Source organism: Phaethon aethereus (genome assembly GCF_964289735.1).
Source record: "Phaethon aethereus genome assembly, chromosome: 21".
NCBI lineage: Eukaryota > Metazoa > Chordata > Aves > Phaethontiformes > Phaethontidae > Phaethon > Phaethon aethereus.
This window is the reverse complement of record NC_138597.1, coordinates 1,349,039-1,372,322: the sequence shown is the minus strand read 5'-3', so window position 1 is coordinate 1,372,322 and position 23,284 is coordinate 1,349,039. Positions and strand designations below refer to the sequence as shown.

Here is a 23,284-nt window from a genome sequence, read left to right as displayed (position 1 = left end):
ACGGCAGAAGGGACCCAGGGGTGCCCCGATCCCCTGCCACCCCCTTACTCTCCACGTCGAGGGTGACGAAGACCTCGGCGGAGCCGGTGGGGCTGCTGGCGTTGCAGATGTACTGGCCCGAGTCCTGCTGCGCGGCGCGGGGGATGACCAAGCTGCCGTTCACCACCCGGTGCTGCCAGGGCAGGGGCGCCCGCAGCTTCGACCACTCGATCCGGGGCACCGGCTCACCTACGGGCAACGCCGGCGCCCATCACCGTGGCGTTGGGGTACCGTGGCAGGATGTCACCCCCGCCACCATCCTCCCCGTACCTCTGGCCGTGCAGTGCAGCGTGGCGGTGTCCCCAGCCACCACGGTGACGGCGGGCGGTGCGGTGACCTCAGGGGCACCGGGGTGCCGCTGTGCCGTCTCCACGCTGATGTCCACCCGGGCTTGCGCCGAACCCAAGGCACTGTGCGCCGTGCAGACGTAGGTCCCGGCGTGCTCCGGCTTGGCTGGCGAGAGCTGGGTGGAGGGGGGACAGGGTGGGTGGTGAGCACCAGGCACCCACCGGCATCCCGTGGCACCCCGGGGTGCCCCGCTCACCTGCAGGATGGCCTGGCTGTCCATGTGCAGCAGCGTTTGGTGCTCCACCTTCTGCCGAGAGCCCGGCCGGCTCCAGCGCACCAGCGGCCGTGGTTCACCCCGGCCAAGGCACTCCAGGCTGAGGGATTTGCCCTCCTTCACCGTCACAGGGCCTGGTGGCATCACCGACACCGTGGGGGCACCTGGAGAAGGAGGAGGAGATCAGCATGGGGATGGGGACACCACCACTAAGGGCGTTGGCATGGCCATGGGGACACCATCACTCCGAGGGCACCTGGAGCGCATGGAGGAGATGGAGATGGGGACCCCAGGACCCCAGGGACATCTGGAGCCGTGGAGATGGGGACAAGGCCAACCCGGCCACCTCGCACCTTGCACTAGGAGGTTGACGACGCTGCTGGCAACGCCAAAGCGGTTGGAGGCCACGCAGTGGTAGGCACCCTGGTTGCCCACGTGGGCGCCGGTGATGGAGATGACCGAGCCATTGGTGCTGACCTTCACGTTGTCTGGGCAAGGAGGAGCCGTCAACACCAAAGCCATCCTGGGGACCGCGCCGGGGCAACCCTGGGGACCACCATACCTTGGAGATGTTGGCCAGGTCCCATCCGCCAAGTGATGTTGATGGGCCGGGCACCGTCGTGGATACGGCACTTGAAGGTGGCATCCTCGCCCGGTGCCACCGCCATGCTGTGTGGGTCGATGGAGATGATGGGGCTCTGCAGACCTGCGGCACAAAGGGACAGGGAAGCCACCAAGGTCGCCCATGTCCCCCATCTCCCCCCGGCGTCCCATATCACCCCGTGGCTGCACTTACGGTAGCTGGAGCTGTCACGGGAGGTGACGGTGACAGCAACGGTGGCCTCACGGGAGACACTGCCCGTGTCCGCCCGGCACACGTACTCCCCCGAATCGGCCACTGAGAGCTGTGACAGCCGCAGGCGGGACCCCGAAACCTGGGGATGCGATGGCAGGGGGTGGTGGCATCAGCTGGCCACCCACGGCCACTGTCCCCCACCCCGCTGGTGTCCCCACCTACCTGGTGCTTGGCCGGCAGGGACCCACCACGCTTGTACCAGGTGATGGTGGCCTGTCCCTGGCCGGCCACCACGCAGTCGAGGTCCAGGGTCTGTCCTTCGGTGACGGAGGACGCTGAGGACTCGATGCGGATGGGCGGCGTGATGCCGGTGGCTGCATGGGCAGGGTTAAGGGTAAATGTCCCCACCGGTCCCCGGCACCAGTGGGGACCTGTCCCCTGAAGGGTGGCACTCACGGTGGGATGGGTTGGCTCCGTCATCGATGGTGACGACAAGGGACGTCTCCTGCGTGACACCGCCTGATGTCACCCGGCACACGTACTCCCCCGAATCGGCTGCCGTCACCTGGGGGATGCGCAGGCGGCTGCCCGACACCTCGGAGGGGACAACGTGGGGACACGTTAGTGCTGGAGAGCCGAGGGCAGGGCAGGATTTGGGGTGAACCCCCCCCGCACCCTACCTGGTGGCCGGCGGGCAGGGAGCCACCGCGCTTGTACCACGTCACGGTGGCGGGGCCGGATCCTGCCACGAGGCAGTTGAGGTCCAGGGTCTGTCCCTCGGCGATGGCCGAGGACGAGGACTCGATGCGGAGGGGCTGGGAGGCGCCGGGGGCTGAGGGGGACAGGGGACGTTTGTCATTGAGGCGGCACCCGTCTGTCCCCAAGCGCTGCCCTCTCGCTCGCACTCACGGTAATAGGTGCCGGCGCTGCCGGGCACGGTGACGATGACAGATGCCTCCTGTGTGACGGTCCCCAGGGTCACCCGGCACACGTACTCCCCCGAATCAGCCGCCGCCACCTGCGCGAGGCGCAGGCGGGTGCCCGACACCTGGGGAGGCGACAAGTTGGGGACACATGGGTGTCTGTGGCGGGGCTGTGCCCTGCGGGGTGATGCCACCTCCCCGGCGTCCCACCTGGCTGCTGGGGGGCAGAGCCCCGCCGCGGCGGTACCAGGTGACGTGGGGGTGACCCTGTCCTGCCACCATGCAGTTGAGGTCCAGGGTCTGTCCCTCGGTGACGGCAGCCGACGAGGTCTCGATCCTCACCGGCGGCGTGACGCCAACGGCTGGGGGTGGCCGCGGGGTCAGCGAGGGGCAGCCGCGCGTGCCCGTCGTGTCCCCGTGTCACCTCCCACCCGTCCCCGATACCGTAAGAGGAGCCGGCGCCGGTCTGGATGGTGACGACGAGGGATGTCTCATGCGTGACGCCGCCCGATGTCACCCGGCACACATACTCCCCCGAATCGGCTGCTGTCACCTGGGGGATGCGCAGGCGGGTGCCCGACACCTGGAGGGGATAACACAGTGATAAGGGGTCACCAACCTCTGGGAACCCCCCAAAAACCCTTTTCTGCCCCAAAACGCCCCACCAGTGTCCCCTACCTGGTGCTTGGCTGGGAGGGACCCCCCGCGCTTGTACCAGGTGATGGTGGCCTGGCCCTGCCCGGCCACGATGCAGTTGAGGTCCAGGGTCTGTCCCTCGGCCACGGAGGAGGACGAGGACTCAATGCGCACCGGCGGGGTGACACCGATGGCTGAGGACAGAGATGGGAGGGTCACCCCCAGGAGACTGTGGCATGGCCCCCCCGGTCCCCCATCCCCGCCTGGTCCCCGCTCACGGTAGGCGCTGGCCCCGCTGGACTGGATTGTCACCACGATGGAGATTTCCTTGGTGGTGGCCCCGCTGGTCACCCGGCACACGTACTCACCCGAGTCGGCCGCTGTCACCTGCAGCAGCCGCAGCCGGGAGCCGGACACCTGTGAGGAGGGGACACGGGGGCCACCGGGGCCACTTGAGCTTGCATGAGGCCATCTGGGATTGCACAAGGGCGCTTGAGCTTGCGTAGGGTCACTGGGGCTTGCATAGGGTCACTTGGGCTTGTGTAGGGTCACTGGGGCTTGTGTAGGGTCGCTGGGGCTTGTGTGGGGTCGCTGGGGCTTGTGTGGGGTCGCTGGGGCTTGTGTAGGGTCACTGGGGCTTGTGTGGGGTCACTGGGGCTTGTGTGGGGTCGCTGGGGCTTGTGTGGGGTCGCTGGGGCTTGTGTAGGGTCACTGGGGCTTGTGTGGGGTCACTGGGGCTTGTGTGGGGTCACTGGGGCTTGTGTGGGGTCACTGGGGCTTGTGTGGGGTCGCTGGGGCTTGTGTGGGGTCGCTGGGGCTTGTGTAGGGTCACTGGGGCTTGTATAGGGTCGCTGGGGCTTGTGTGGGGTCACTGGGGCTTGCGTAGGGTCACTGGGGCTTGTGTAGAGTCACTGGGGCTTGTGTAGGGTCACTGGGGCTTGTATAGGGTCGCTGGGGCTTGTGTGGGGTCACTGGGGCTTGTGTAGAGTCACTGGGGCTTGTGTAGGGTCACTGGGGCTTGTGTGGGGTCACTGGGGCTTGTATAGGGTCGCTGGGGCTTGTGTGGGGTCACTGGGGCTTGCGCAGGGTCACTGGGGCTTGTGTAGAGTCACTGGGGCTTGCGTGATGCCACTGGGGCTTGCATGGGCCACCTGGGCTACTTGGGCTTGCACAGAGCCATGGGTCAACCCCAACCATCCCCCTTGGGGACATCCCCTCCACGTCCCCTACCTGGTGCTTGGCCGGGAGGGACCCCCCGCGCTTGTACCAGGTGACGGTGGCCTGCGCCGGGCTGGCGATGACGCAGTTGAGGTCCAGAGTCTGGCCCTCGGCCACGGGTGATGACAAGGACGAGGACTCGATGCGCAGGGGGGTGGTGCCGCCCGGGGCTGAGGACGGAGACGGGTCAGAGACCACGGTCACCACCACGTGTGACCCTCCAAGGGACACCAGGAGCCTGGGGTGGGCACATGGCTGTGTGGCCTTCCCAGGGAGTGATCGATCCCAGACCCAGGGACACCGCAGGGCCGTGCCACCCACCCATGGGTAACGTCCCATGTCACCCCCCAGTCCCCGCTCACGGTAGGCGCTGGCTGCGCTGGGCTGGATCGTCACCATGACGGAGGTTTCCTTGGTGGTGGCCCCACTGGTCACCCGGCACACGTACTCGCCCGAGTCGGCCGCTGTCACCTGCAGCAGCCGCAACCGGGAGCCGGATACCTGCGGGGAGGGGACACGGGGGTCATTTGGGCTTCCATGGGGCTTCTGGGTCTTGCACGGGGCCATTTGGGCTTGCACAAGCCACCTGGACTCCCATGGGACGACTTGAGCTTGCATGGGCCACCTGGGCTTGCATAGGGCCACTTGAGCTTGCATAGGCCACCTGGACTTGCATGAGGCCACCCAAGCTTGAATGGGGCCACCAGAGCTTGCATGGGCCACCTGGGCTTGCATAGGGCCCCCAGAGCTTGCATGGGTCACCTGGGCTTGCCTGGGCCACCTGGGCTTGCATAGGGCCACCAGAACATGCATGGGGCCACCAGGGCTTGCATGGGCTACTTGGGCTTGAATGGGGCCACCTGGACTTGAATGGGGCCACCAAGACTTGCATGGTCCACCTGGGCTTGCACAGAGCTGTGGGTCAATCCCGACCAACCCCTCGGGGACATCCCCTCCACGTCCCCTACCTGGTGCTTGGCCGGGAGGGACCCCCCGCGCTTGTACCAGGTGACGGTGGCCTGCGCCGGGCTGGCAATGACGCAGTTGAGGTCCAGGGTCTGGCCCTCGGCCACGGCGGAGGACGGGGACTCGATGCGCAGGGGGGTGGTGCTGCCCGGGGCTGGGGACCGAGACAAGAGGGTGACATTGGTGACCGCGGTGGAGCCGCGCGGGCACGTGAGACACGGCTCAGTGCCGTGGCACGTGGGGACCCGGCACTGTCACCCCCCGGTCCCCGCTCACGGTAGGCGCTGGCTGCGCTGGGCTGGATCGTCACCATGACGGCGGTTTCCTTGGTGGTGGCCCCGCTGGTCACCCGGCACACGTACTCGCCCGAGTCGGCCGCTGTCACCTGCAGCAGCCGCAGCCGGGAGCCGGACACCTGCGGGGAGGGGACACGGGGGTCACCGGGGCCATCTGGATTTCCATAGGGCTACTGGGGCTTGCATGGGGCCATTTGGGCTTGTGTGGGCCACTGGGCTTGCACATGACCACTCACCCTTGCACAAGTGCCGTCTGGGCTTGCACAGAACCATTCTGGCTCGCAAAAGTGCCAGTTGGGTTTGCATGGGCCACCTGGCCTTGCATGGGCCACCTGAGCTTGGATGGGCCACCCGAGCTTGCATGGGCCACCCCAGTTTGCATGGGCCACCCAAGCTTGAATGCAGCCACCTAGGCTTGCATGGGCCACCCAAGCATGAATGGGGCCACCTGGGCTTGCATGGGCCACACAAGCATGAATGGGGCCACCTGGGCTTGCATGGGCCACACAAGCTTGCATGGGGCCACCCGGGCTTGCATGGGGTCACCTGGGCTTGCATGGGCCACCCAAGCTTGAACAGGGCCACCTGGGCTTGCATGGGCCACCCAAGCTTGAATGGGGCCATGGGTCAGGCCCAACCACCCCCCTTGGGGACATCCCCTCCGCGTCCCCTACCTGGTGCTTGGCCGGGAGGGACCCCCCGCGCTTGTACCAGGTGACGGTGGCCTGCGCCGGGCTGGCGATGACGCAGTTGAGGTCCAGGGTCTGGCCCTCGGCCACGGTGGACGAGGACGCCTCGATCCGGACGGGGACACCCGAAGCCGGTGGCCCTGGGGGGGAAGGATGGAGCCGTGACCACCCATCTGGGACCACCATGTCCCCACCGGTGTCACCGAGCCCGGTCTCACCGTAGGACGAGCTGGACCCAGCCACGACGGTGACGATGACGGACGCCTCCCGGACGCTGGTCCCCGAGCTTGCCCGGCACACGTACTCCCCTGAATCAGCCGCCGCGACGTGGGGGACACGGAGCCGGGACCCCGAAACCTGGGGTTGGGGACACGCGTCCATGTCACAGAGTGGGGGACGGGGCAGGATTTGGGGTGCTGCCCTCGCTGCCTGCGCTGCCTGCACCCTACCTGGTGGCCGGCGGGCAGGGAGCCACCGCGCTTGTACCACGTCACGGTGGCGGGGCCGGATCCTGCCACGAGGCAGTCGAGGTCCAGGGTCTGTCCCTCGGCGACAGTTGGGGACGAGGACTCGATGCGGACGGGCGGCGCGGTCCCTACGGGGAGCGAAGGTGGGGGATGACGATGCACGGGTGAGCTGCGGCCCCCCGAAATCACCCCCCAACCCCACCGGCGTCCCCCACCCGCCTCACCTGGCACCACCACCACCTCGATGGCGGCGCGGGCCGTGCCGGCGGCGCTGGTGCCCACGCAGAGGTAGACACCGCCGTCGGCTGCCGTCACGGCAGGGATGACCAGCGTGGCGATGTCGGCGTGTTCGGTGCGGGACTGTGGCACGAGGGCGGGCGTGAGCGGCACCCGTGGTGCACCCACACCCCCTCGGGAGCACCCAAGGGTGCCGGCACCCGGCTCACCTGCGGCGGTAGAGCGCCCCCCTGCTTCTCCCAGGTGATGGTGGCGGTGGGTGACCCCGACACCCGGCAGTAGAGCCGCACCGTGGAGCCCTCCTGCACCTCCGTCCGCTCCGGGCTCACCTGCACCTGGGGTGCGCCGGCGGCTGCAGGAAGCGGGGGGTCAGGGTGGCGCTGGGGCAGTGGGGCTACAGGGGTGATGGGGGCCATGGGGACGATGGGGATGATGGGGACAGTGAGGATGGTGAGGACAATGGGGGTGACAGGAGTGATGGGGATGGTGGGGACAACGGGGATGATGGGGACAAGGGGGATAATGGGGACAACGGGGACGATGGGGACAGTGGGGACAACGGGGACGATGGGGACGATGGGGACGATGGGGACGATGGGGACGATGAGGGTGACAAGGATGATGGGGATGATGGGGACAACAGCGGCGACAGGGATGATGAGGACGATGGGGTGACAGGGATAATGGTGTCAAGGGGGATGATGAGGACAATGAGGGTGACAAGGATGATGGGGATGATGGGGACAATGTGGATGATGGGGACGATGGGGATGATGGTGTCAAGGGTGATGATGGGGACGATGGGGACGATGGGGACAGCGGGGAGGATGAGGACGATGTGGATGATGAGGATGATGAGGACGATGTGGATGATGGGGACGATGGGACCACGGGGATGACGGGGGTGGGCGATGGGGACCACGGGGACGACGCTCACCTTGCACGTGGAGGAAGGCCCGCGCCGTGTGCTGCCCGGCGCTGCTGCGCGCCCGGCACGCGTAGTGCCCCGCGTCAGCGGGCTCGACGGCGCCGAAACGCAGCGTCCCGCCCTGGACCACGGCCCGCGGCGGCAGCGCGCCTGCAGGGACACGGCCCGGCGTCACCCCCGGTTGCCGCGTCCCGGAGCCCAGTGCCGGCGCGTCCCCCCCATCCCCGGCAGGCACCTACCGAGCCACTCGAGGGTGGGCGGGGGGCTGCCGGTGACCACGCAGCGGAACTCTGCCGGCTGCCCCGGTGCCACGCTCAGCTGCGCCGGCTCCACGGTGGCGGCGGGGGCGGCGGCGGTGCCGGCTGCGGTGAGACGCGGGGAGGGGGCTCAGGGCTCGCCGGGGCCCCCCGCCGTGGCGCTGGCCCCAGGCGGTGGGCGGCGGTGGGAAGCCGGGGGGGGGGGGTGCGGCGGCGTGGCGCAGCCGGCGGTGGGGTGCGCGGCGGAGCCCCGGCGCGCAGCGGGTGCGGGGGGAAGCGTGGACGCGCCCCCCGCGGTGACTTACCCGGCCTGTGCCCCTCCATAAACTCAACGGGTCCGTAAAACATCTGAGTCTTCGAGGGGGCTGCGAGAGGGCGGGGGGTCTCAGGAGGGCGCGCCCGTCACCCCGGCGCCTGGGCAGCGAGCCTGCCCGGCGCCCCGGCGTCTGGGCGCCCCGGCGCGGACTCACCCTGGACGTAGAGCGTGGCGGTGCCCTCGTCCATGTCCAGCATGTTGGAGCCGGTGCAGACGTAGACGCCGGCGTCCTCGGGCCGCACCCCGCGCAGGGTGAGGATGCCGTTGAAGTCCACGGCGCCGGGCGGCAGCGTGCCGTGGTTCTGCCGCGTCCACACCAGGGTGTAGGCGGGCGACTGGCGGGGAGAGGGGGAGAGGCCTGAGGCCGCGGGGATGGGCAGGCGGGGGGCAGGGGGTCCGCTGAGGTTAGGAGGGGCTCGCGCGCCCCTCCGGGCACCCGCGGGGGAGAGGTGGGCGCCCAGGGGCGTCGGGGTGTCCCACGGAGGCACGTGGGCACCCAAGGGTGCTCGGGGGGCGGGGAGGGTCTATACGGCTGGATGGGCACCCAGGGGCGTCCCTGTGCCCTGCGTGGCCCCGCGGGCACCCAAGGGTGCCCGCACGCCCCGCGCCGTGCCCCCCGCCGCCGGCTGACCTTGCTCTTGGCGGTGCAGACGAAGGTGACGTCGGCCCCGGGCTTCACCCGCTGCACCCGCTTCTCCTCCACGGTGACGGTGATGGGTTTGCCGGGGGTCTCTGCGCCGAGACAGGAGCGCTGAGCCCCGCTGCTCCCCTCCGCGCCCCCCGCCCCGGCGCCCACGACCTCAACCGGCGACGGCGACCTACCGGTGACGATGACCTCGGCGCGGCTGGCGTTGCTGTGCCGTAGGTTGCGGCAGGAGCAGACGTAGACGCCGGCTTCGGAGGGCTGGATGCTGGCGAAGTGCAGCTCCTCGCCTGGGGGGGACGCAGGGGCGGGTGACGCCCCGCGTCCCCCCCCGACGTGGGGACACGCCGGTCGCGTGTGTCCCCCACCCCGGGGCCACCCAATACCTTGCCGCCGGCTCTGGGCGCCCTCGGGGAGGGGTCGCCCGTCTTCTCGCGCCCAGTGGTAATGGAAGGGGGGGTCGCCGCTGGCCTGGCACCGCAGGGTGACCGCGCTGCCCTGCGCCGCCGTGGTGCGCGGCGGGTGGACGCGGACGGCCAGCGGGAGCGGGGAGCCCGCCGGGACGCAGCCCCGCCCGCGCGCCGTGGGGTCGCCCGCGTAGCCGGGCGCGCAGCTGCGAGGGGGAAAGGGGGTGAGCGCGCGGCGGGGTGGCGGGGGGGTGGAGTGGGGTGCGGATATTGGGGTGAGCCCGCTGGGGTGGGTATATTGGGGTACATATATCGGGGTGAGTATATCAGGGTGGGTATAGCGGGGTGAGCGTATTGGGGTGCATATATTGGGGTGAGCCCATTGGGGGGAGTATAGGGGGGCAGGTATAGCGGGGTGAGCGTACTGGGGTGCATATATTGGGGTGAGTCCATTGGGGTGCAATATTGGGGTGAGTGTAGTGGGGTGAGCCCGTTGGGGTGGGTATATTGGGGTGGGTATATCAGGGTGGGTATAGCAGGGTGGGTATATCGGGGTGAGCATATTGGGGTGGGTATATTGGGGTGCATATATTGGGGTGCATATATTGGGGTGAGTCTATCAGGGTGGGTATATCGGGGTGGGTATATCGGGGTGGGTATATCGGGGTGGGTATATTGGAGTGAGCCCATTGGGGTGCATATAGTGGGGTGAGCCATCAGGGTGGGTATATCAGGGTGGGTATAGTGGGGTGAGCATAGTGGGGTGCGTATAGCGTGGTGAGCCCATTGGGGTGGGTCTATTGGGGGAACACATCGGGGTGCGTATATCAGGGTGAGCCCATAAGGATGCAGAAATTGGGGTGAGCTCATCAGGGTGAGTATATCAGGGTGAGTATATCGGGGTGGGTATAGCAGGGGAGCAGCGGGGTGAGCACGTCAGGGTGGGTATATCGGGGTGAGCCCACGCAGTTGAGCCCAACAGGGTGGGTATATTGGGGTGGGTCTGTAGAGGGAAGCCCGTCGGGGTGAGTATATCGGGGTGGGTATATCAGGGTGGGTATATCGGGGTGAGCATTTCGGGGTGGGTATATTGGGGTGAGCACATGAGGGTGGGTATATCGGGGTAAGCACATTGGGGTGACTATAGCAGGGTGGGTATATCGGGGTGAGCACATTGGGGTGACTATAGCAGGGTGGGTATAAGGGTGAGCACATCGGGGTGGATCTATAGGGGGAAGCCTGTCGGGGTGAGTATATCGGGGTGGGTATATCGGGGTGAGCACATTGGGGTGACTATAGCAGGGTGGGTATATCGGGGTGAGCACATCGGGGGGAGTATATGGAGGTGGGTATATCGGAGTGAGTATATCGGGGTGGGTATATCGGGGTGAGCACATGAGGGTGGGTATATCGGGGTGAGCACATGCGGCTGAGCCCATCAGTGTGGGTATACTGGGGTGAGCGTTTCGGGGTGGGTATACTGGGGTGAGCGTGTCCGCGTGGGTCTATAGGGGGGAAGCCCATCGCGGTGACTATATGGAGGTGGGTACAGTGGGGTGAGTTTTTCGGCTGAGCCCTTTGGGGGGTGTAGATAGGGGGGAGCACATTGGGGTGAGCCCTTCGGGGGGGTATATCGGGGTGGGTTCGTGGGGGCGAGCCCGTCGGGGGGGGGTGTCTGGGGGCGCCGGCGGCCGCGCCGCGGTCTCACCGCTCGCAGTACTGCCCGGCGTAGCCCGGCTCGCAGGCGGTGCAGCGGTACCCGCCGCCTCCCAAACTCTCGCAGGTCCTGGAGAACCTGGGTGGGGGGACACGGGGCGAGGTGGGGGCGCGTCCCCTCCCCGGCACCCCCGCCCCGGCGGCGGCACTCACTGGTTTTCGGGGTTCGGGAGGGGACAGGCGCAGGGCTGGCAGTCCTCGGGGGTGCCGGCGGTGGCATCCCCGTAGAAAACCGGCGGCGCATCGGTCGCAGAAATCCCCGCCGTGTTGTGCAAGCATCCCTGGGGGGGGGGGGTGTGACACACGCAGAGAAATATTTGGGGGTGCACAGCTGGGATGGGACCCCAGCCCTGCCCCCAAAGCCCCCCCAGCCGCCGGCTCACGCCGCGACTCACCGAGCAGACGCCGCTCTCGGGGTGGCAGCTCTCCGAATGCCCGTTGCACTCGCAGAGCTCGCAGTGCCCCAGGTACAGCCCCCCCCCGGTGCGGGTGTAACCGGGGGCACAGTCCTGCCGGGGGCACCGAAAAAAAAAAAAGAGGGGGGTCAGCGGCGTGACCCCCCCCCTCCCCGGCCGGGGGGGGGACGCGGGGGGGGACGCGGGGGGCTCACCTGGCAGGACAGCCCCTGGTAGCCGGGGGGCAGCGGCACTCCTCCACCTCGGGGGCCGGGGGCAGGCCGGGTTGGGGGGCCACGGCCGTCTCCATGGCGACGCCGGCGATGCTGGCCGCGGCCGTGCCGGCGGCGTAGGTGGCGCGGATGAGGATCTCATCCAGGTCGGCCAAAGCCATCAGCAGATGCTCCCGCGTCGCCGGCTGCCCGTCCGGCCGCTGCCAGTACCGCTGCGGGCGGGAGGGGGTGGCGGGTGTCGGGGGGGGACACGCACAGGCGCCGGCTTGGCACCTCGCGGGGACGGGGGACGGGAAGCCACCCGCCCCCTCCTACCTCCCGAAAAATGATCTCGAAGTCCTGGGGGGTCCCCGGGGGCAGGTGGGGCTGGTACGCCACCAGCGTGATGTCGTTGCCCTGCGGGCACGGGGGGGTCAGGGGGGGGCCGGCTGCCGGCCGGAGCCCCCTCCCCAGCGCCCCGGCACCCCCGTACCGTGATCTGGACGTCAGCGTCGGGCAGGGGGGCTCCCTGCCCCCCCGGGGTGTAGGTCAGGGTGTAGCGGAGGCGCCCGCCGTAGGAGCCCACCTGCGGGGGGACGGGTGGGGATGGGGAAGGGGAAAGGGCGAGGGAGAAGGAAAAAGGAGAGAGGGAAAAGGGAAAAGGGAAAAGGAGGAAGGAGGAAGGAGAAAGGAAGAAGCAGAAAGGGAAAAGGAAAAAGGGAAAAAGAAAGGAGGAAGGAGGAAGGGAAAAGGGAGGAAGGAGAATGGAGACAGGGAAAAGAGAAAAAGGGGAAAAGAGGAAGGAGGAAGGAGGAGGAAGGAGGAAGGAGGAGGAAGGAGGAGGAAGGAGGAGGAAGGAGGAAGGAGGAAGGAGGAGGAAGGAGGAAGGAGGAAGGAGGAAGGAGGAGGAAGGAGGAGGAAGGAGGAAGGAGGAGGAAGGAGGAAGGAGGAGGAAGGAGGAAGGAGGAGGAAGGAGGAGGAAGGAGGAGGAAGGAGGAGGAAGGAGGAAGGAGGAAGGAGGAAGGAAGGAGGAGGAGGAAGGAGGAAGGAGGAGGAAGGAGGAAGGAGGAAGGAGGAGGAAGGAGGAAGGAGGAAGGAGGAAGGAGGAGGAAGGAGGAAGGAGGAGGAAGGAGGAGGAAGGAGGAGGAAGGAGGAGGAAGGAGGAGGAAGGAGGAAGGAGGAGGAAGGAGGAGGAAGGAGGAGGAAGGAGGAAGGAGGAAGGAGGAGGAAGGAGGAAGGAGGAAGGAGGAGGAAGGAGGAGGAAGAAGGAGGAAGGAGGAAGAAGGAGGAAGGAGGAAGGAGGAAGGAAGGCAGGAGATGAGGGAGGCTACGCCCGCCTCCCCCTCCACCAGGGCCATGGGGCGAGCACCCAGGGGTGCCCACGGGGAGCGGGTGCAGGCACCGGCGGGCTGGGTGGTCCCGCGGGTGCCCCCGACCCCGGGGCGGGGGGCCACCCCCCTTCACCTTGTCCCCCTGGTAGGGGGGCGGCAGCTGCCAGTAGTAGGAGTCGGGGGGCAGCTCCCCGAAACGGTCGTAGGTCAAGCGGGGCTGGGGGGTGCCCGTCTCCACGCCGAAGCCGGCGCCCACCCGGGTGCTGCGCTGCCGGTTGACCAAGGCGAACCCCTGGGAATTCCCGGGAGCGAAGGGCGTCCGGACCTGCGGGACGGGGATGCGGGGTGAGCGGGGTCGGGGGACGCGGGGGGACGCGGGGGGACGCCCCGGGGGCGCGGGGGGGAGGCTCACGGTGCCGCGGGCGGCGGCGGCGCTGGCGCAGTGCTGGACGATGCCCATGCAGAAGCAGGGCAGGCAGCCGGCCGGCTCGCCGGCGCTCAGGTGGAAATGGTGGGGACGGCAGGCGGCACAGCGGGGACCCTCCGCGTTGGCCTTGGCGAGAGGGGACACACACACGGACACAAGGCGGGTGACGTCGCCCCGTTCGTCGCTTGGGGACGCGACGGGGCGGCGGGGGGTGGGGGGCAGGGACCGGGGCTCACCTTGCACCGGCACCGGCCGGCGGCGTCGCAGCCCTCGCCGGTGCTGCCGCGCGGGTCGCACTGGCACTGCCCGCCGGGGACGCCCGGCTCTGGGGGGGGGGACACACACACGCACAGCGGTCAGGCACGACCCCCCCTCGGCGCCGCCGCGGGGGCCGCCGCCTCGCCCCCTCCCCGCGTCGCTCACCTCGGCACGGCTCTCCCCGCAGCGGGTCCCCCACGTACCTGGGCGAGCACCTACGGGGTGGGGGGGGGGGGGAGCGAAAAAAGCCAATGAAGGGGGGTCACACCCCAAAAATCGCCGCCCCACCCCCCCACCCCGGGGTCCCCCGGCACCTCTCGCAGAGGCGCCCGCTGTGTCCCGGGGCGCAGGCGCTGCAGGTGGGCTGCCCGTCCCCGTCCTCGAAGCAGCTCTTGGTCACCCTGCGGGGGGGACAAGGGGACGGCTGAGCCCCCGCCGGCGTCCCCAGCGACGAAGGGGGCCGGGGGGGGTGGCACCTACTGGGTGTCGGGTCCGTGGCAGGGACAGGGCCGGCAGTCGCCCGGGGTGCCGCGGGTGGCATCGCCGTAGTAGCCGGGTTGGCACTTGTCACACTGGGCACCCTCCGTGTGGTCCCGGCAGCCCTGCAAAGGAGGGGGGTGACGGCGTCGGTGGCACCGTCGTGGGGGTGCCGGGGGTGTCCCCTCGCTGTCCCCAGCTCACCTGGCAGACGCCGGTCTCGGGGTGGCAGTCGCCGGCGTGGCCGTGGCATTGGCACGGCTCGCAGGTGCCCAGGTAGAGCCCGGCGGTGCTGCGGGTGTAGCCGGTGTCACAGTCCTGCGGAGGGGACACGGGGACGTGCAGGGTGGGCCACCGCTCGGCGTCCCCCGGGCCGGCTGAGGGGACTCTGGGGGTCTCACCTGGCAGGAGGCACCGCGGTAACCGGCCGGGCAGGCACAATCCTCCACCTCCAGCGCCGGCGGGCGGCCGGTGGCGTGGGGCACCGCCACGTCCAGGCTGACGTCGGCCAGTCTGCGGGGCGAGAGGGCACGTCCCCGCCGCCCTGCCCGCCCGCGTCCCCACGTCCCCACCGTCCCCGTCCCCACCGTCCCCGTCCTCGTACCTGCTCTCCGCCGGTTGATCCGAGTAGGACGCCCGGACCATGAAGAGGTCGACGTCGGCCAAAGCCATCAGGAGGTGCTCGCGGGTGGCGTCGCGCCCGTCCGCCCGGCGCCAGGCACGCTGCGGGCGCAGCCCCGGGGGTGACGGCCGTGTCCCCAGCCCCGTCGCGGGGTCGGGGAGGGGGACGCACACCCGCCGGTCCTCACCTCGCGGAAGGGCACGGTGACGGCGGTGGGGACGCCGGCGGGGGGCTCGGCGTCGGAGAAGTGCTCCAGGAGGATGCCGTTGCCCTGCAGCAGGACGTCGGGCTGGCGCGGCAAAGGCTGGGCGCCCGCCGGCGCCCGGTGCGTCACCGTGTACCGCAGCTCGCCGCCGTACGATGTCACCTGCGGGGCGCGAGGCGGGGAGGCTCAGCCTGGCCCGGGGGACGTCCACCTCGTCCCCCAGCCGGCCCCGGCGCTGGCACCTTGTCCCCGGTGAAGGGCGCGGGCAGCACCCAGTAGTAGACGTCGCGGGGCAGCGCCTGGAAGGCGGCGAAGAGCAGCTCCCGCGGGGAGGAGAAGCGGGCGCCGTCGCCCACCGTCTGCGTGCCGGCCAGGTTGGCCAGGCTCAGTGGCGGCGTCTCCTCGGCGGTGAGGATGACCTGGGAAGGGAGCGGGAAGGGACTCGGCGGTCGGCCCGGCACAGCAAGGCATGGCACAACATGGCGCTACGCGGCGTGGCATGTTACAGCGTGGCACAACACGGCACGGCATGACAATACATGGCATGGCAAGGCACTCTACGGCACAGCATGGCGTGACACGGCACAACGTGGCAGTGCAGGGCACGGCGCTACACGACATGGCACAGCACAACGTGGCATGGCACGGCATGACATAGCACTATGTGGCACAACATGGCACGGCATGGGACAGCATGGCACAGCATGGCACGTCACGGCATGGCAAGACATGGCACAACATTGCATAGTGTGGCACAACATGGCACGGCATGCCATAACACGGCGTGTAATGGCATGGCATGGCACAACATGGCATGGCATGGCACAGCATAGCACGACATGGCAAGAAAAGGCAAGACACGGCAAGGCATGGCATGGCAAGGCACGGCACATTTCGTAGCATGGCACAACATGGCATGGTACGTCATAACATGGCAAATACTGGCATGGCAGAACATGGCACAGCGTGGCACAGCCTGGCATGGCAAGACATGGCACAACATCGCATAAAATGGGACAACATGGCACGGCATGCCATAACATGGCACGTAATGGCATGGCATGGCACAAAATGGCACGGCATGGGTCAGCAATGGCATTATAATGGCACAGCATGGCACGACATGGCAAGACACGGCATGGCAAGACATGGCACAACAAGACATGGCACGACATTGCATAGCATGGCACAACATGGCACGGCATGCCATAACATGGCACAACATGGCATGGCACGGCACAACATGGCATGGCGTGGTACGGCATGGCTTATTATGGCAAGAAAAGGCAAGACACTGCAAGACACGGCACGGCAAGGCACAGCATGCCAAGACATGGCACGACATCGCATAGCATGGCACAACATGGCACGGCATGCCATAACACGGTGTATAACGGCATGGCACGGCACAACATGGCACAGCACGGTACGGCATGGCAAGACAAGGCATGGCAAGGCGAGACATGGCACAACATCGCATGGCACGGCACAACACGGCACAGCATGCCATAACACGGCAAATAATGGCACGGCACGGCATGGCAAGACGCGGCACGGTGCCGCACGGCGTGTCGTAACGCGGCGTATAACGGCGCGGCCCGGCGTGGCACGGCGCTCCGTGGCGCGGCGCGGCGCGGCACCAAGCGGCCCGGCGCGGCCCGGCGGGGGTACCTGGTGGCGGCTCCAGGCGGAGCTGGCGCAGTGCCGCGAGACGCCCATGCAGAAGCACTGCAGGCAGCCCTCGGGGTTGGCCGCGCTCAGGTGGAAGGTGCCGGTGGCGCAGGTGTCGCAGAGCCGTCCCCGCACGTTGGGCTGCGAGGGGTGGGTGCCGTGGGTGGGGGTGCCATAGGCGGGGGGGTGCGGGGGGGCCGGATCGGACCAGGTGGGGGATTGGGGAATGGGGGGGGGGGGGGGTGCTGTGGGGCGGGGGGCTCTGCTGGGGAGTGGAAATGGGGGCGGGGGGACGGCACTGGGTGCTGGGGGGCTGGCGTGGGTGCTATGGGGCGGGGGTGGAATGGGTGCTGGGGGGGGGACAGGACTGGGTGCCGTGGGGGGGTGGGACTGGGTGCCGGGGGGGGGGGGGTTGGAAGGCGTGCTGGGGGAGGGGACGGACTGGGTGCCCCAGGGATCGGACTGGGTGCCACGAGGGGGTCGCAGGGGGTGCCTTGGGGATCGGAGCGGGTGCTGGGGGGGACGGGAGCACCCAGCCCCCCCGCCCCCGGCGCCCTGCCCGCACCTTGCAGCGGCACGTGCCACCGGCCGCGTCCTTGCCCCCGCGGGCGTCGCACTTGACGAGCTCCTGGCCTGCGGGCAGCGAGGGTGAGGCCGGGGGGCACCCACGGGTGGGGGGGGCCGCGCCCCGCAACCAGCACCCCCCACTCACCGATCGGGGTGCACTTGCCACCCGGCTGGATGGGGTCTCCCTCGTAGCCCGGGGCGCACCTGTGGGGACGGGGTGATGGGTGGGGGGTCTCGGGGCGGCGGGGGGGCGGGGGGGGGTTATAGGGACCCCCCCACCCACCTCTCGCAGCGGCGGCCGGCGTAACCGGGTGCGCAGGCGTCGCAGGTGGCTTGGCCGTCCGTGTCCAAAAAGCACGACTCCGAAAACCTGCGGGTGACGATGACGGGGACACCGCGGGGCAGTGACATTTCGGGGGGGGGGGGGGGGGTGTCCCTGGGGTTGGCACCCACCTGCGAGCCGGCTCGGTGTAGGGACAGGGACACGGGTGGCAGGCGGTGGCCGTGCCCTTGGTGGCGTCGCCGAAGAAGCCGGGTTTGCACTTCTCGCACTGGGGACCCTCCGTGTTGTGCTGGCAGTTCTGGGAGGGGGGGACGCGCGACACGTGGCACGGGGGGGGGGTGTGACACCGCGCCGCGTCCCCGTCCCCTCGTCCCCCCCTGCTCCTTACCAGGCAGTGCCCGAAAACGGGGTCGCAGGTGCTGGAGTGACCGTGGCAGCCGCAACCGGAGCAGGTCCCCAGGTAGGGTCCCCTCGTCACCCGCTCGAAGCGGGCGGCACATCGCTGGCACGACAGCCCGGCGTAGCCCACGGGGCACCTGGGGGCACAGCGGCGTGACGGCGGCGGCGCGGCGGCGGCGGCACCGAGCCCGCGGCCTCGCTACCGGCGGTCACCTGCACTCCTCGACGTCCCCGGCTGGCCCCAGGCCGGTGTCGCCGGGGCTGGTGACGTCCATGGCCACGTCGCTGAGCCCCACGCTGGCCATGCGCCCGTCGTAGACCGCCCGGACGAAGACGCCCTCCAGCCCCTGCAGCACCAGCAGCAGCAGCTCCCGGCTCACCAGGGCACCCTCCTCATCCTCCCAGTGGTCCTGCCGGCACGGTGACACCGGCGTCACCCACCGTCATCGGCATCACCCGCCCATCGTCAGCATCATTCGCTCATCACTGGCATCGCCCGCCCACCACCACCAGCATCGCTCATCCATCACCGCCGGCATCACCCCACCACCGCTGGCATCACCCACCACTGCCAGCATCACCCCACCACCGCCAGCATCACCCCACCACCGCCGGCGTCACCTCACCACCGCCAGCATCACCCCACCACCGCCAGCATCACCCCACCACCACCGGCGTCACCCACCACCACCAGCGTCACCCACCACCACCGGTGTCACCCCACCACCGCCGGCGTCACCTCACCACCACCAGCATCACCCTACCACCACCAGCGTCACCCACCACCACCGGCGTCACCCATCACCGCCGGTGTCACCCATCGCCGCCGGTGTCACCCCACCAGCACCGGCATCACCCACCACCACCAGCGTCACCCACCACCACCAGCGTCACCCCACCACCACCGCCAACCCCCTGCCCGGCTCCCACCCACCTCGGTGAAGGGCACGTGCCGCCGGTTGAGGACGTCGGGCTGGGTGGCCCCGGCGCGCGCCCGCAGCTGCCGCCCGTGGCCCCGCAGCACCACGTCGGGGTGGGCGGTGGGCTCGGGGGGGCCCCGCCCCAGCCGGTACCGCACCCCGTAACTCAGCGCTCCCCCGTAGGCATCCACCTGGCAGCGTCAATGGGCCGTCAGCGGCCGTGCCGCCGGCGTCCCCAGCCCTGTCCTCACCCCGGTGTCACCTTGTCCCCAAGGAAGGTGTCGGGCAGCGCCCAGAAAGCGTCGAGGGCCAGGAATCGTCGGGACAGATCCAGGAGCTGGAATTCCTCGGTGCTCACATCCACGTGGAGCTGGGTGGCCGAGAGCGCCGGCGGGGACGGTGCCGCCGGCACCGTCACGTTGACGCCTGCGGAGAAACACTCAGGCCCTGGCGCGTCCCTTGTCCCCTGCCCCTCGTCCCCGCCACTCACCCTTGAAGTCGTCGGGGCGGTCGAAGCGGAGGTGGAGGCGGTGGCGGTGCCGGGCGGTGGCGCGGCAGGCGGTGGCGACGCCGAAGCAGAAGCAGGGCAGGCAGCGGGATGTCCCCGTCACCTGGAAGTGGCCCTCGGGGCACGGCCCTGCGGGAGACGGTGGGTGATGGCGCCACGGGGGGGGGGCAGGGGGCGGGATGGGGTGGGGAGGGCGGGGGGACGCTTACCGGGGCGGGTGACGGTGAGGATGCTGTCGGGGATGCCGAAGACCATGCCGAGGGTGTTGATGGCCTCGCAGGTGTAGGCACCTTGGTCGGCTTCTTTCACGTCGCGGATGGTCAGCGTGCCCTGCCCGGCCTCGCTCACGATCGACACCCTGCGCGGCACGCTTGGCACCCGGCATGCCCGGCACCCGGCACCCCCGGCACAGCCGGCACCCAGTGCCCCCAGGGCCCCCAGCACCTGGCACCCAGCACCCCCAGTGCCCCCAGCACCCCCGGCACACCCAACACCCCCAGCACAGCCAGCACCCGCAGTGCCCCCAGCACCCAGCACCCCCAGTGCTCCCAGCACCCGGCACCCCTGGCGCAGCCGGCACCCCGGGCGCCCCAGCACCCAGCACCAGGAGGAGAGCACAGGAACACTGCATGCCCAGGCCCCGCCCCAATCGCATGCCCTGCCCCTTCGTGCAAGCCCCACCCACCAGGAGAAGCCCCGCCCACCATGCAGCCTCTCCCCCATGTGTGCAGCCCCTGCTGGCTGTTGACTCCGCCCCCTTGCTGGGAGTCCTGCCCTGAAAGCCCCGCCTACCTGCACAGGTCACCGCCCCCAAGTGCAAGCCCCTCCCACTACAGGGCTCTCTCCTGGCGCAAGCCCCCCCACAGCCCCGCCTGCCACAAGCCCCTCCCACCACCACAGACCCCTCCCCAAAATGCAAGCTCCTCCCCAGCACAAGCCCCTCCTACCATTACAGGCACCGCCCCAAGCCCCCACTGCCAAATCTGCTCCAAGCAGAAGCCCCGCCCTCCACAGGCCCCGCCCCGTGCAAGCCCCTCCCACCGCAGGTCACACCCCAAGCACAAGCCCCTCCCCGGTGATAAGCCCCACCCCCTTTCTCCCAGCCCCTCCCCCGGCCCCCCATGGCCAGCTCCCCGGCACCGGAGAACCACTTAGACCACGCCCTCTTAGGCCCCACCCACGGACCACGCCCACGCAGGCCCCGCCCACCTGTGGCTGCTGGGGGTGTGGCCCCAGTTGAGGCGCCAGGTGATGATGGGGGTGGGGACGCCGGTGGCCACGCAGGTGAAGGTGACCGTCTGCCCCGGCACCGCCCGCACCGCCTCCCGCGGCAGCGTCACCACCTGCGGGGGCACTGCCCGCAGCCCCCCATCAGCACCCGCCCGCCCCGCGCGCCCGTGGCCCAGGGGTCCCGCCGCGGCACCGCCGGGACGGGCCACCAGCACCGTGTCCCCAGCCCAGCTTAGGGACAGGGTCCCCGGTGTGGTGCTCGGCACCGCACCATGGCCCAGGGGTCCCACCGCGGCACTGCTCGGGTGCAGGGTCCCCAGCACCGTAGCCAGCACAGTGCCATGACAGAGGCTCCCCAGCACGGCACGGATTGGGCACAGTGTCCCCACCACAGCATCCCCAGCCCGGTACCATGGCACAGGGTCCCCGGGCACAGTGTCCCCTGCCCGGTGCCACGGCATGGGGTCCCTGGGTGCCGCGTCCCCAGCCCGCTGCCACGGCACCGTGTCCCCGGCACAGCTCGGGCGCAGCGTCCCCGGCACGCCGCCACACCACTGGGTCCCCAACCGGGCACCACGTCCCCAGGCCTGGCAAAGGTGTCCCCTCCTCTGGCCAACGTGTCCCTCCGATGTCACTCACCGCAGCCGACCTCATCGGAGCGGTCGGGACAGTCAGGCTCCCGGTCGCACTGGTAGCTGGCACGGATGCAGCTCCCGCTCGCCACGCACCGAAACTCCGCCGGCCCGCACGCCGCGCCGGGCGCCTTGGTGGCTGCAGGGGTGACGGTGGTGACGCGCGTCAACCGGGACCGCGTCACCACCGCGCGGGTCCCCAGCCCGACCGTACTCACGGCAATCGGTCTCGTCGGAGCCGTCCCCGCAATCGTTCTCGCCGTCGCAACGCCAGAGCTTGAGGGCGCAGTGCCCGTTGCGGCACTTGAATTCGTTGGGTTCGCAGGGCGAGGGGGTGCCTGGGTGATGGGGCGGGGGGCTCAGCACCCATAGGGTGACACTCCCCCCTCCCCCCCCGAACCGTCGCTGCGTCACCGCAAACTCACCGCAAGCTTCCTCGTCGCTGCCGTCGGCGCAGTCGGGCTCGCCGTCGCAGAGGTAATCGCGGGGGACGCAGCGCCCGTCGGCGCAGGCGGCTTCGCCCGCTCGGCACCCGCCCGCCGGCGGTTTGGGGGGACGCGGGGTGAGCGGGCGGCGCGGCGGGGGGGTGGCGGCGGCGGTGACGGTGCTCACCGGACGGGTGGTGGCGGGGCGGGCGGTGGTGGGGGGCATCCGCGTCGGGGGGTCTGCGGGGATGCGGGGGGTTATGGGGGGGGGAATGGGGGTGCGGGGGGGGGGGGGTGTGTTTACGGGGCGGGGGTCTCACCGCAGCCGTCCTCATCGGAGGCGTCGCGGCAATCGGGCCGGCGGTCGCAGCGGTATTCGCCGGCGACGCATTCGCCGCTGCCGCAGGTGAACTCCAGGGGGGTGCAGGCGCGTGGGTGGGGGGTCACTGGTTTGGGGCGGGGGGGGGGGGGCACACAGTCAGGGCGACACCCCCCCCTCCAATATCCACCCACCAGAAATTTGCTGGTGGGAGGGGGGGGTCGAGCCCCACCGGTACGTGGGAGCGGGTGACGTGAGGGGCTGCGGGGTAAGACGGGGGGCTCTGACCCCCCCCCCCCGCCCCCCCCGGCCCCCCCGCGCTCACCGGCCCCCAGGCGCCGGAACTGGAAGCCGCGGGGGGAGGTGAGGAAGGAGGCGATGGAGCCGGCGGCCAGCAGGTCCCGCAGGACCCCCCCCAGCTGCGCCTCGTCCCCGTTCCCCTCCGAGCCCACGTCCAGCTCCACGAAGACGTCGCCCTCCAGCTCTCTGGGGCGGGAGGGGGGAATTGGGGAGGGGGGTGGAGGTCAGCACCCCAAAATCTCCCTACCGCAGCCCGCCGAGCTTCCTCTGCACCCCCAAATCTTCCCGCTGGACGCCCTGGATGTGTCTGTACCCCCGCATTTCCCCCGCACCCTCCAACCTCCCCTGCACCCCCCAACCTCCCTTGAACCCCCAAAAACTCCCCTGCCCCCTAAAACCTCCCCTGCACCCCCCAAACCTCCCCTGCACCCCTAACCCCCCTATACCCCCCCCAAACCTCCCCACTGGCCTCCCCCATCCTCACCATCCCCCCAAATCCCCCTGTGCCCCCAAACTTCCCCTGTACCCCCAAAACCTCCCCAGCACCCCCAAAACCTGCCCTGCACCCTCCAGACCTCCCCTGCACCCCTAACCCCCCTATAGCCCCCCCAAACCTCCCCACTGGCCTCCCCCATCCTCGGCATCCCCCCAATTCCCCCTGCTCCCCTAAACCTCCCCTGTACCCCCAAAAACTCCCCTGGAACCTAAAACCTCCCCAGCACCCCTCAAACCTCCCCTGCACCCCCAAATTCCCCACAGCCCCCTCAAACCTCTCCAGCACCCTTAAACCCCCTCCCACCAACCCAAGCCTCCCAGCCCCCCAAACCTCCCCTGCACCCCCAAACCTCCCCAGCCCCCCCCAAGCCCCCCAGCCCCCCGAAACCCGCCCGAGCCCCCCCAAACCCCCCCAGCTCACTTGATGAAGACCACGCTGACCACCTGCTCCCCGGGCACCTTGTAATACTCCGACTCCAGCTGATTGGGGGGGGGGAGTCAGAAAACGGGGG

The 23,284-nt window shown here is 69.5% G+C and overlaps 1 protein-coding gene across 1 annotated transcript in view; it reads right to left on the bottom strand.

Annotated features, from left to right (window-relative positions):
* The window catches only part of HSPG2 (heparan sulfate proteoglycan 2), a gene marked incomplete at its 5' end in the record, with an annotated part of 34,873 nt that overhangs the window by 6,423 nt on the left and 5,166 nt on the right, over positions 1 to 23,284 (bottom strand). The window contains 66 exon segments of the mRNA XM_082009352.1: positions 49 to 228; positions 310 to 502; positions 584 to 765; positions 955 to 1,089; positions 1,164 to 1,307; positions 1,398 to 1,536; positions 1,620 to 1,771; positions 1,854 to 1,992; positions 2,078 to 2,229; positions 2,307 to 2,445; positions 2,531 to 2,682; positions 2,765 to 2,903; positions 2,999 to 3,150; positions 3,235 to 3,373; positions 4,187 to 4,344; positions 4,537 to 4,675; positions 5,143 to 5,294; positions 5,417 to 5,555; positions 6,111 to 6,265; positions 6,344 to 6,482; positions 6,575 to 6,720; positions 6,817 to 6,952; positions 7,039 to 7,181; positions 7,767 to 7,907; positions 7,997 to 8,119; positions 8,320 to 8,379; positions 8,485 to 8,665; positions 8,962 to 9,062; positions 9,153 to 9,263; positions 9,360 to 9,586; positions 11,089 to 11,175; positions 11,250 to 11,377; positions 11,492 to 11,605; positions 11,707 to 11,729; positions 11,732 to 11,936; positions 12,040 to 12,120; positions 12,197 to 12,289; positions 13,168 to 13,359; positions 13,447 to 13,587; positions 13,698 to 13,786; positions 13,885 to 13,934; positions 14,034 to 14,120; positions 14,200 to 14,321; positions 14,401 to 14,514; positions 14,598 to 14,709; positions 14,801 to 14,919; positions 15,006 to 15,185; positions 15,266 to 15,442; positions 16,695 to 16,835; positions 17,260 to 17,327; positions 17,407 to 17,465; positions 17,545 to 17,631; positions 17,715 to 17,842; positions 17,933 to 18,080; positions 18,157 to 18,353; positions 18,878 to 19,054; positions 19,126 to 19,289; positions 19,354 to 19,500; positions 19,581 to 19,729; positions 20,581 to 20,725; positions 21,241 to 21,372; positions 21,452 to 21,571; positions 21,659 to 21,898; positions 21,979 to 22,104; positions 22,303 to 22,463; positions 23,194 to 23,252. Of these exon segments, the coding sequence (XP_081865478.1) occupies positions 49 to 228; positions 310 to 502; positions 584 to 765; positions 955 to 1,089; positions 1,164 to 1,307; positions 1,398 to 1,536; positions 1,620 to 1,771; positions 1,854 to 1,992; positions 2,078 to 2,229; positions 2,307 to 2,445; positions 2,531 to 2,682; positions 2,765 to 2,903; positions 2,999 to 3,150; positions 3,235 to 3,373; positions 4,187 to 4,344; positions 4,537 to 4,675; positions 5,143 to 5,294; positions 5,417 to 5,555; positions 6,111 to 6,265; positions 6,344 to 6,482; positions 6,575 to 6,720; positions 6,817 to 6,952; positions 7,039 to 7,181; positions 7,767 to 7,907; positions 7,997 to 8,119; positions 8,320 to 8,379; positions 8,485 to 8,665; positions 8,962 to 9,062; positions 9,153 to 9,263; positions 9,360 to 9,586; positions 11,089 to 11,175; positions 11,250 to 11,377; positions 11,492 to 11,605; positions 11,707 to 11,729; positions 11,732 to 11,936; positions 12,040 to 12,120; positions 12,197 to 12,289; positions 13,168 to 13,359; positions 13,447 to 13,587; positions 13,698 to 13,786; positions 13,885 to 13,934; positions 14,034 to 14,120; positions 14,200 to 14,321; positions 14,401 to 14,514; positions 14,598 to 14,709; positions 14,801 to 14,919; positions 15,006 to 15,185; positions 15,266 to 15,442; positions 16,695 to 16,835; positions 17,260 to 17,327; positions 17,407 to 17,465; positions 17,545 to 17,631; positions 17,715 to 17,842; positions 17,933 to 18,080; positions 18,157 to 18,353; positions 18,878 to 19,054; positions 19,126 to 19,289; positions 19,354 to 19,500; positions 19,581 to 19,729; positions 20,581 to 20,725; positions 21,241 to 21,372; positions 21,452 to 21,571; positions 21,659 to 21,898; positions 21,979 to 22,104; positions 22,303 to 22,463; positions 23,194 to 23,252 (8,950 nt within the window).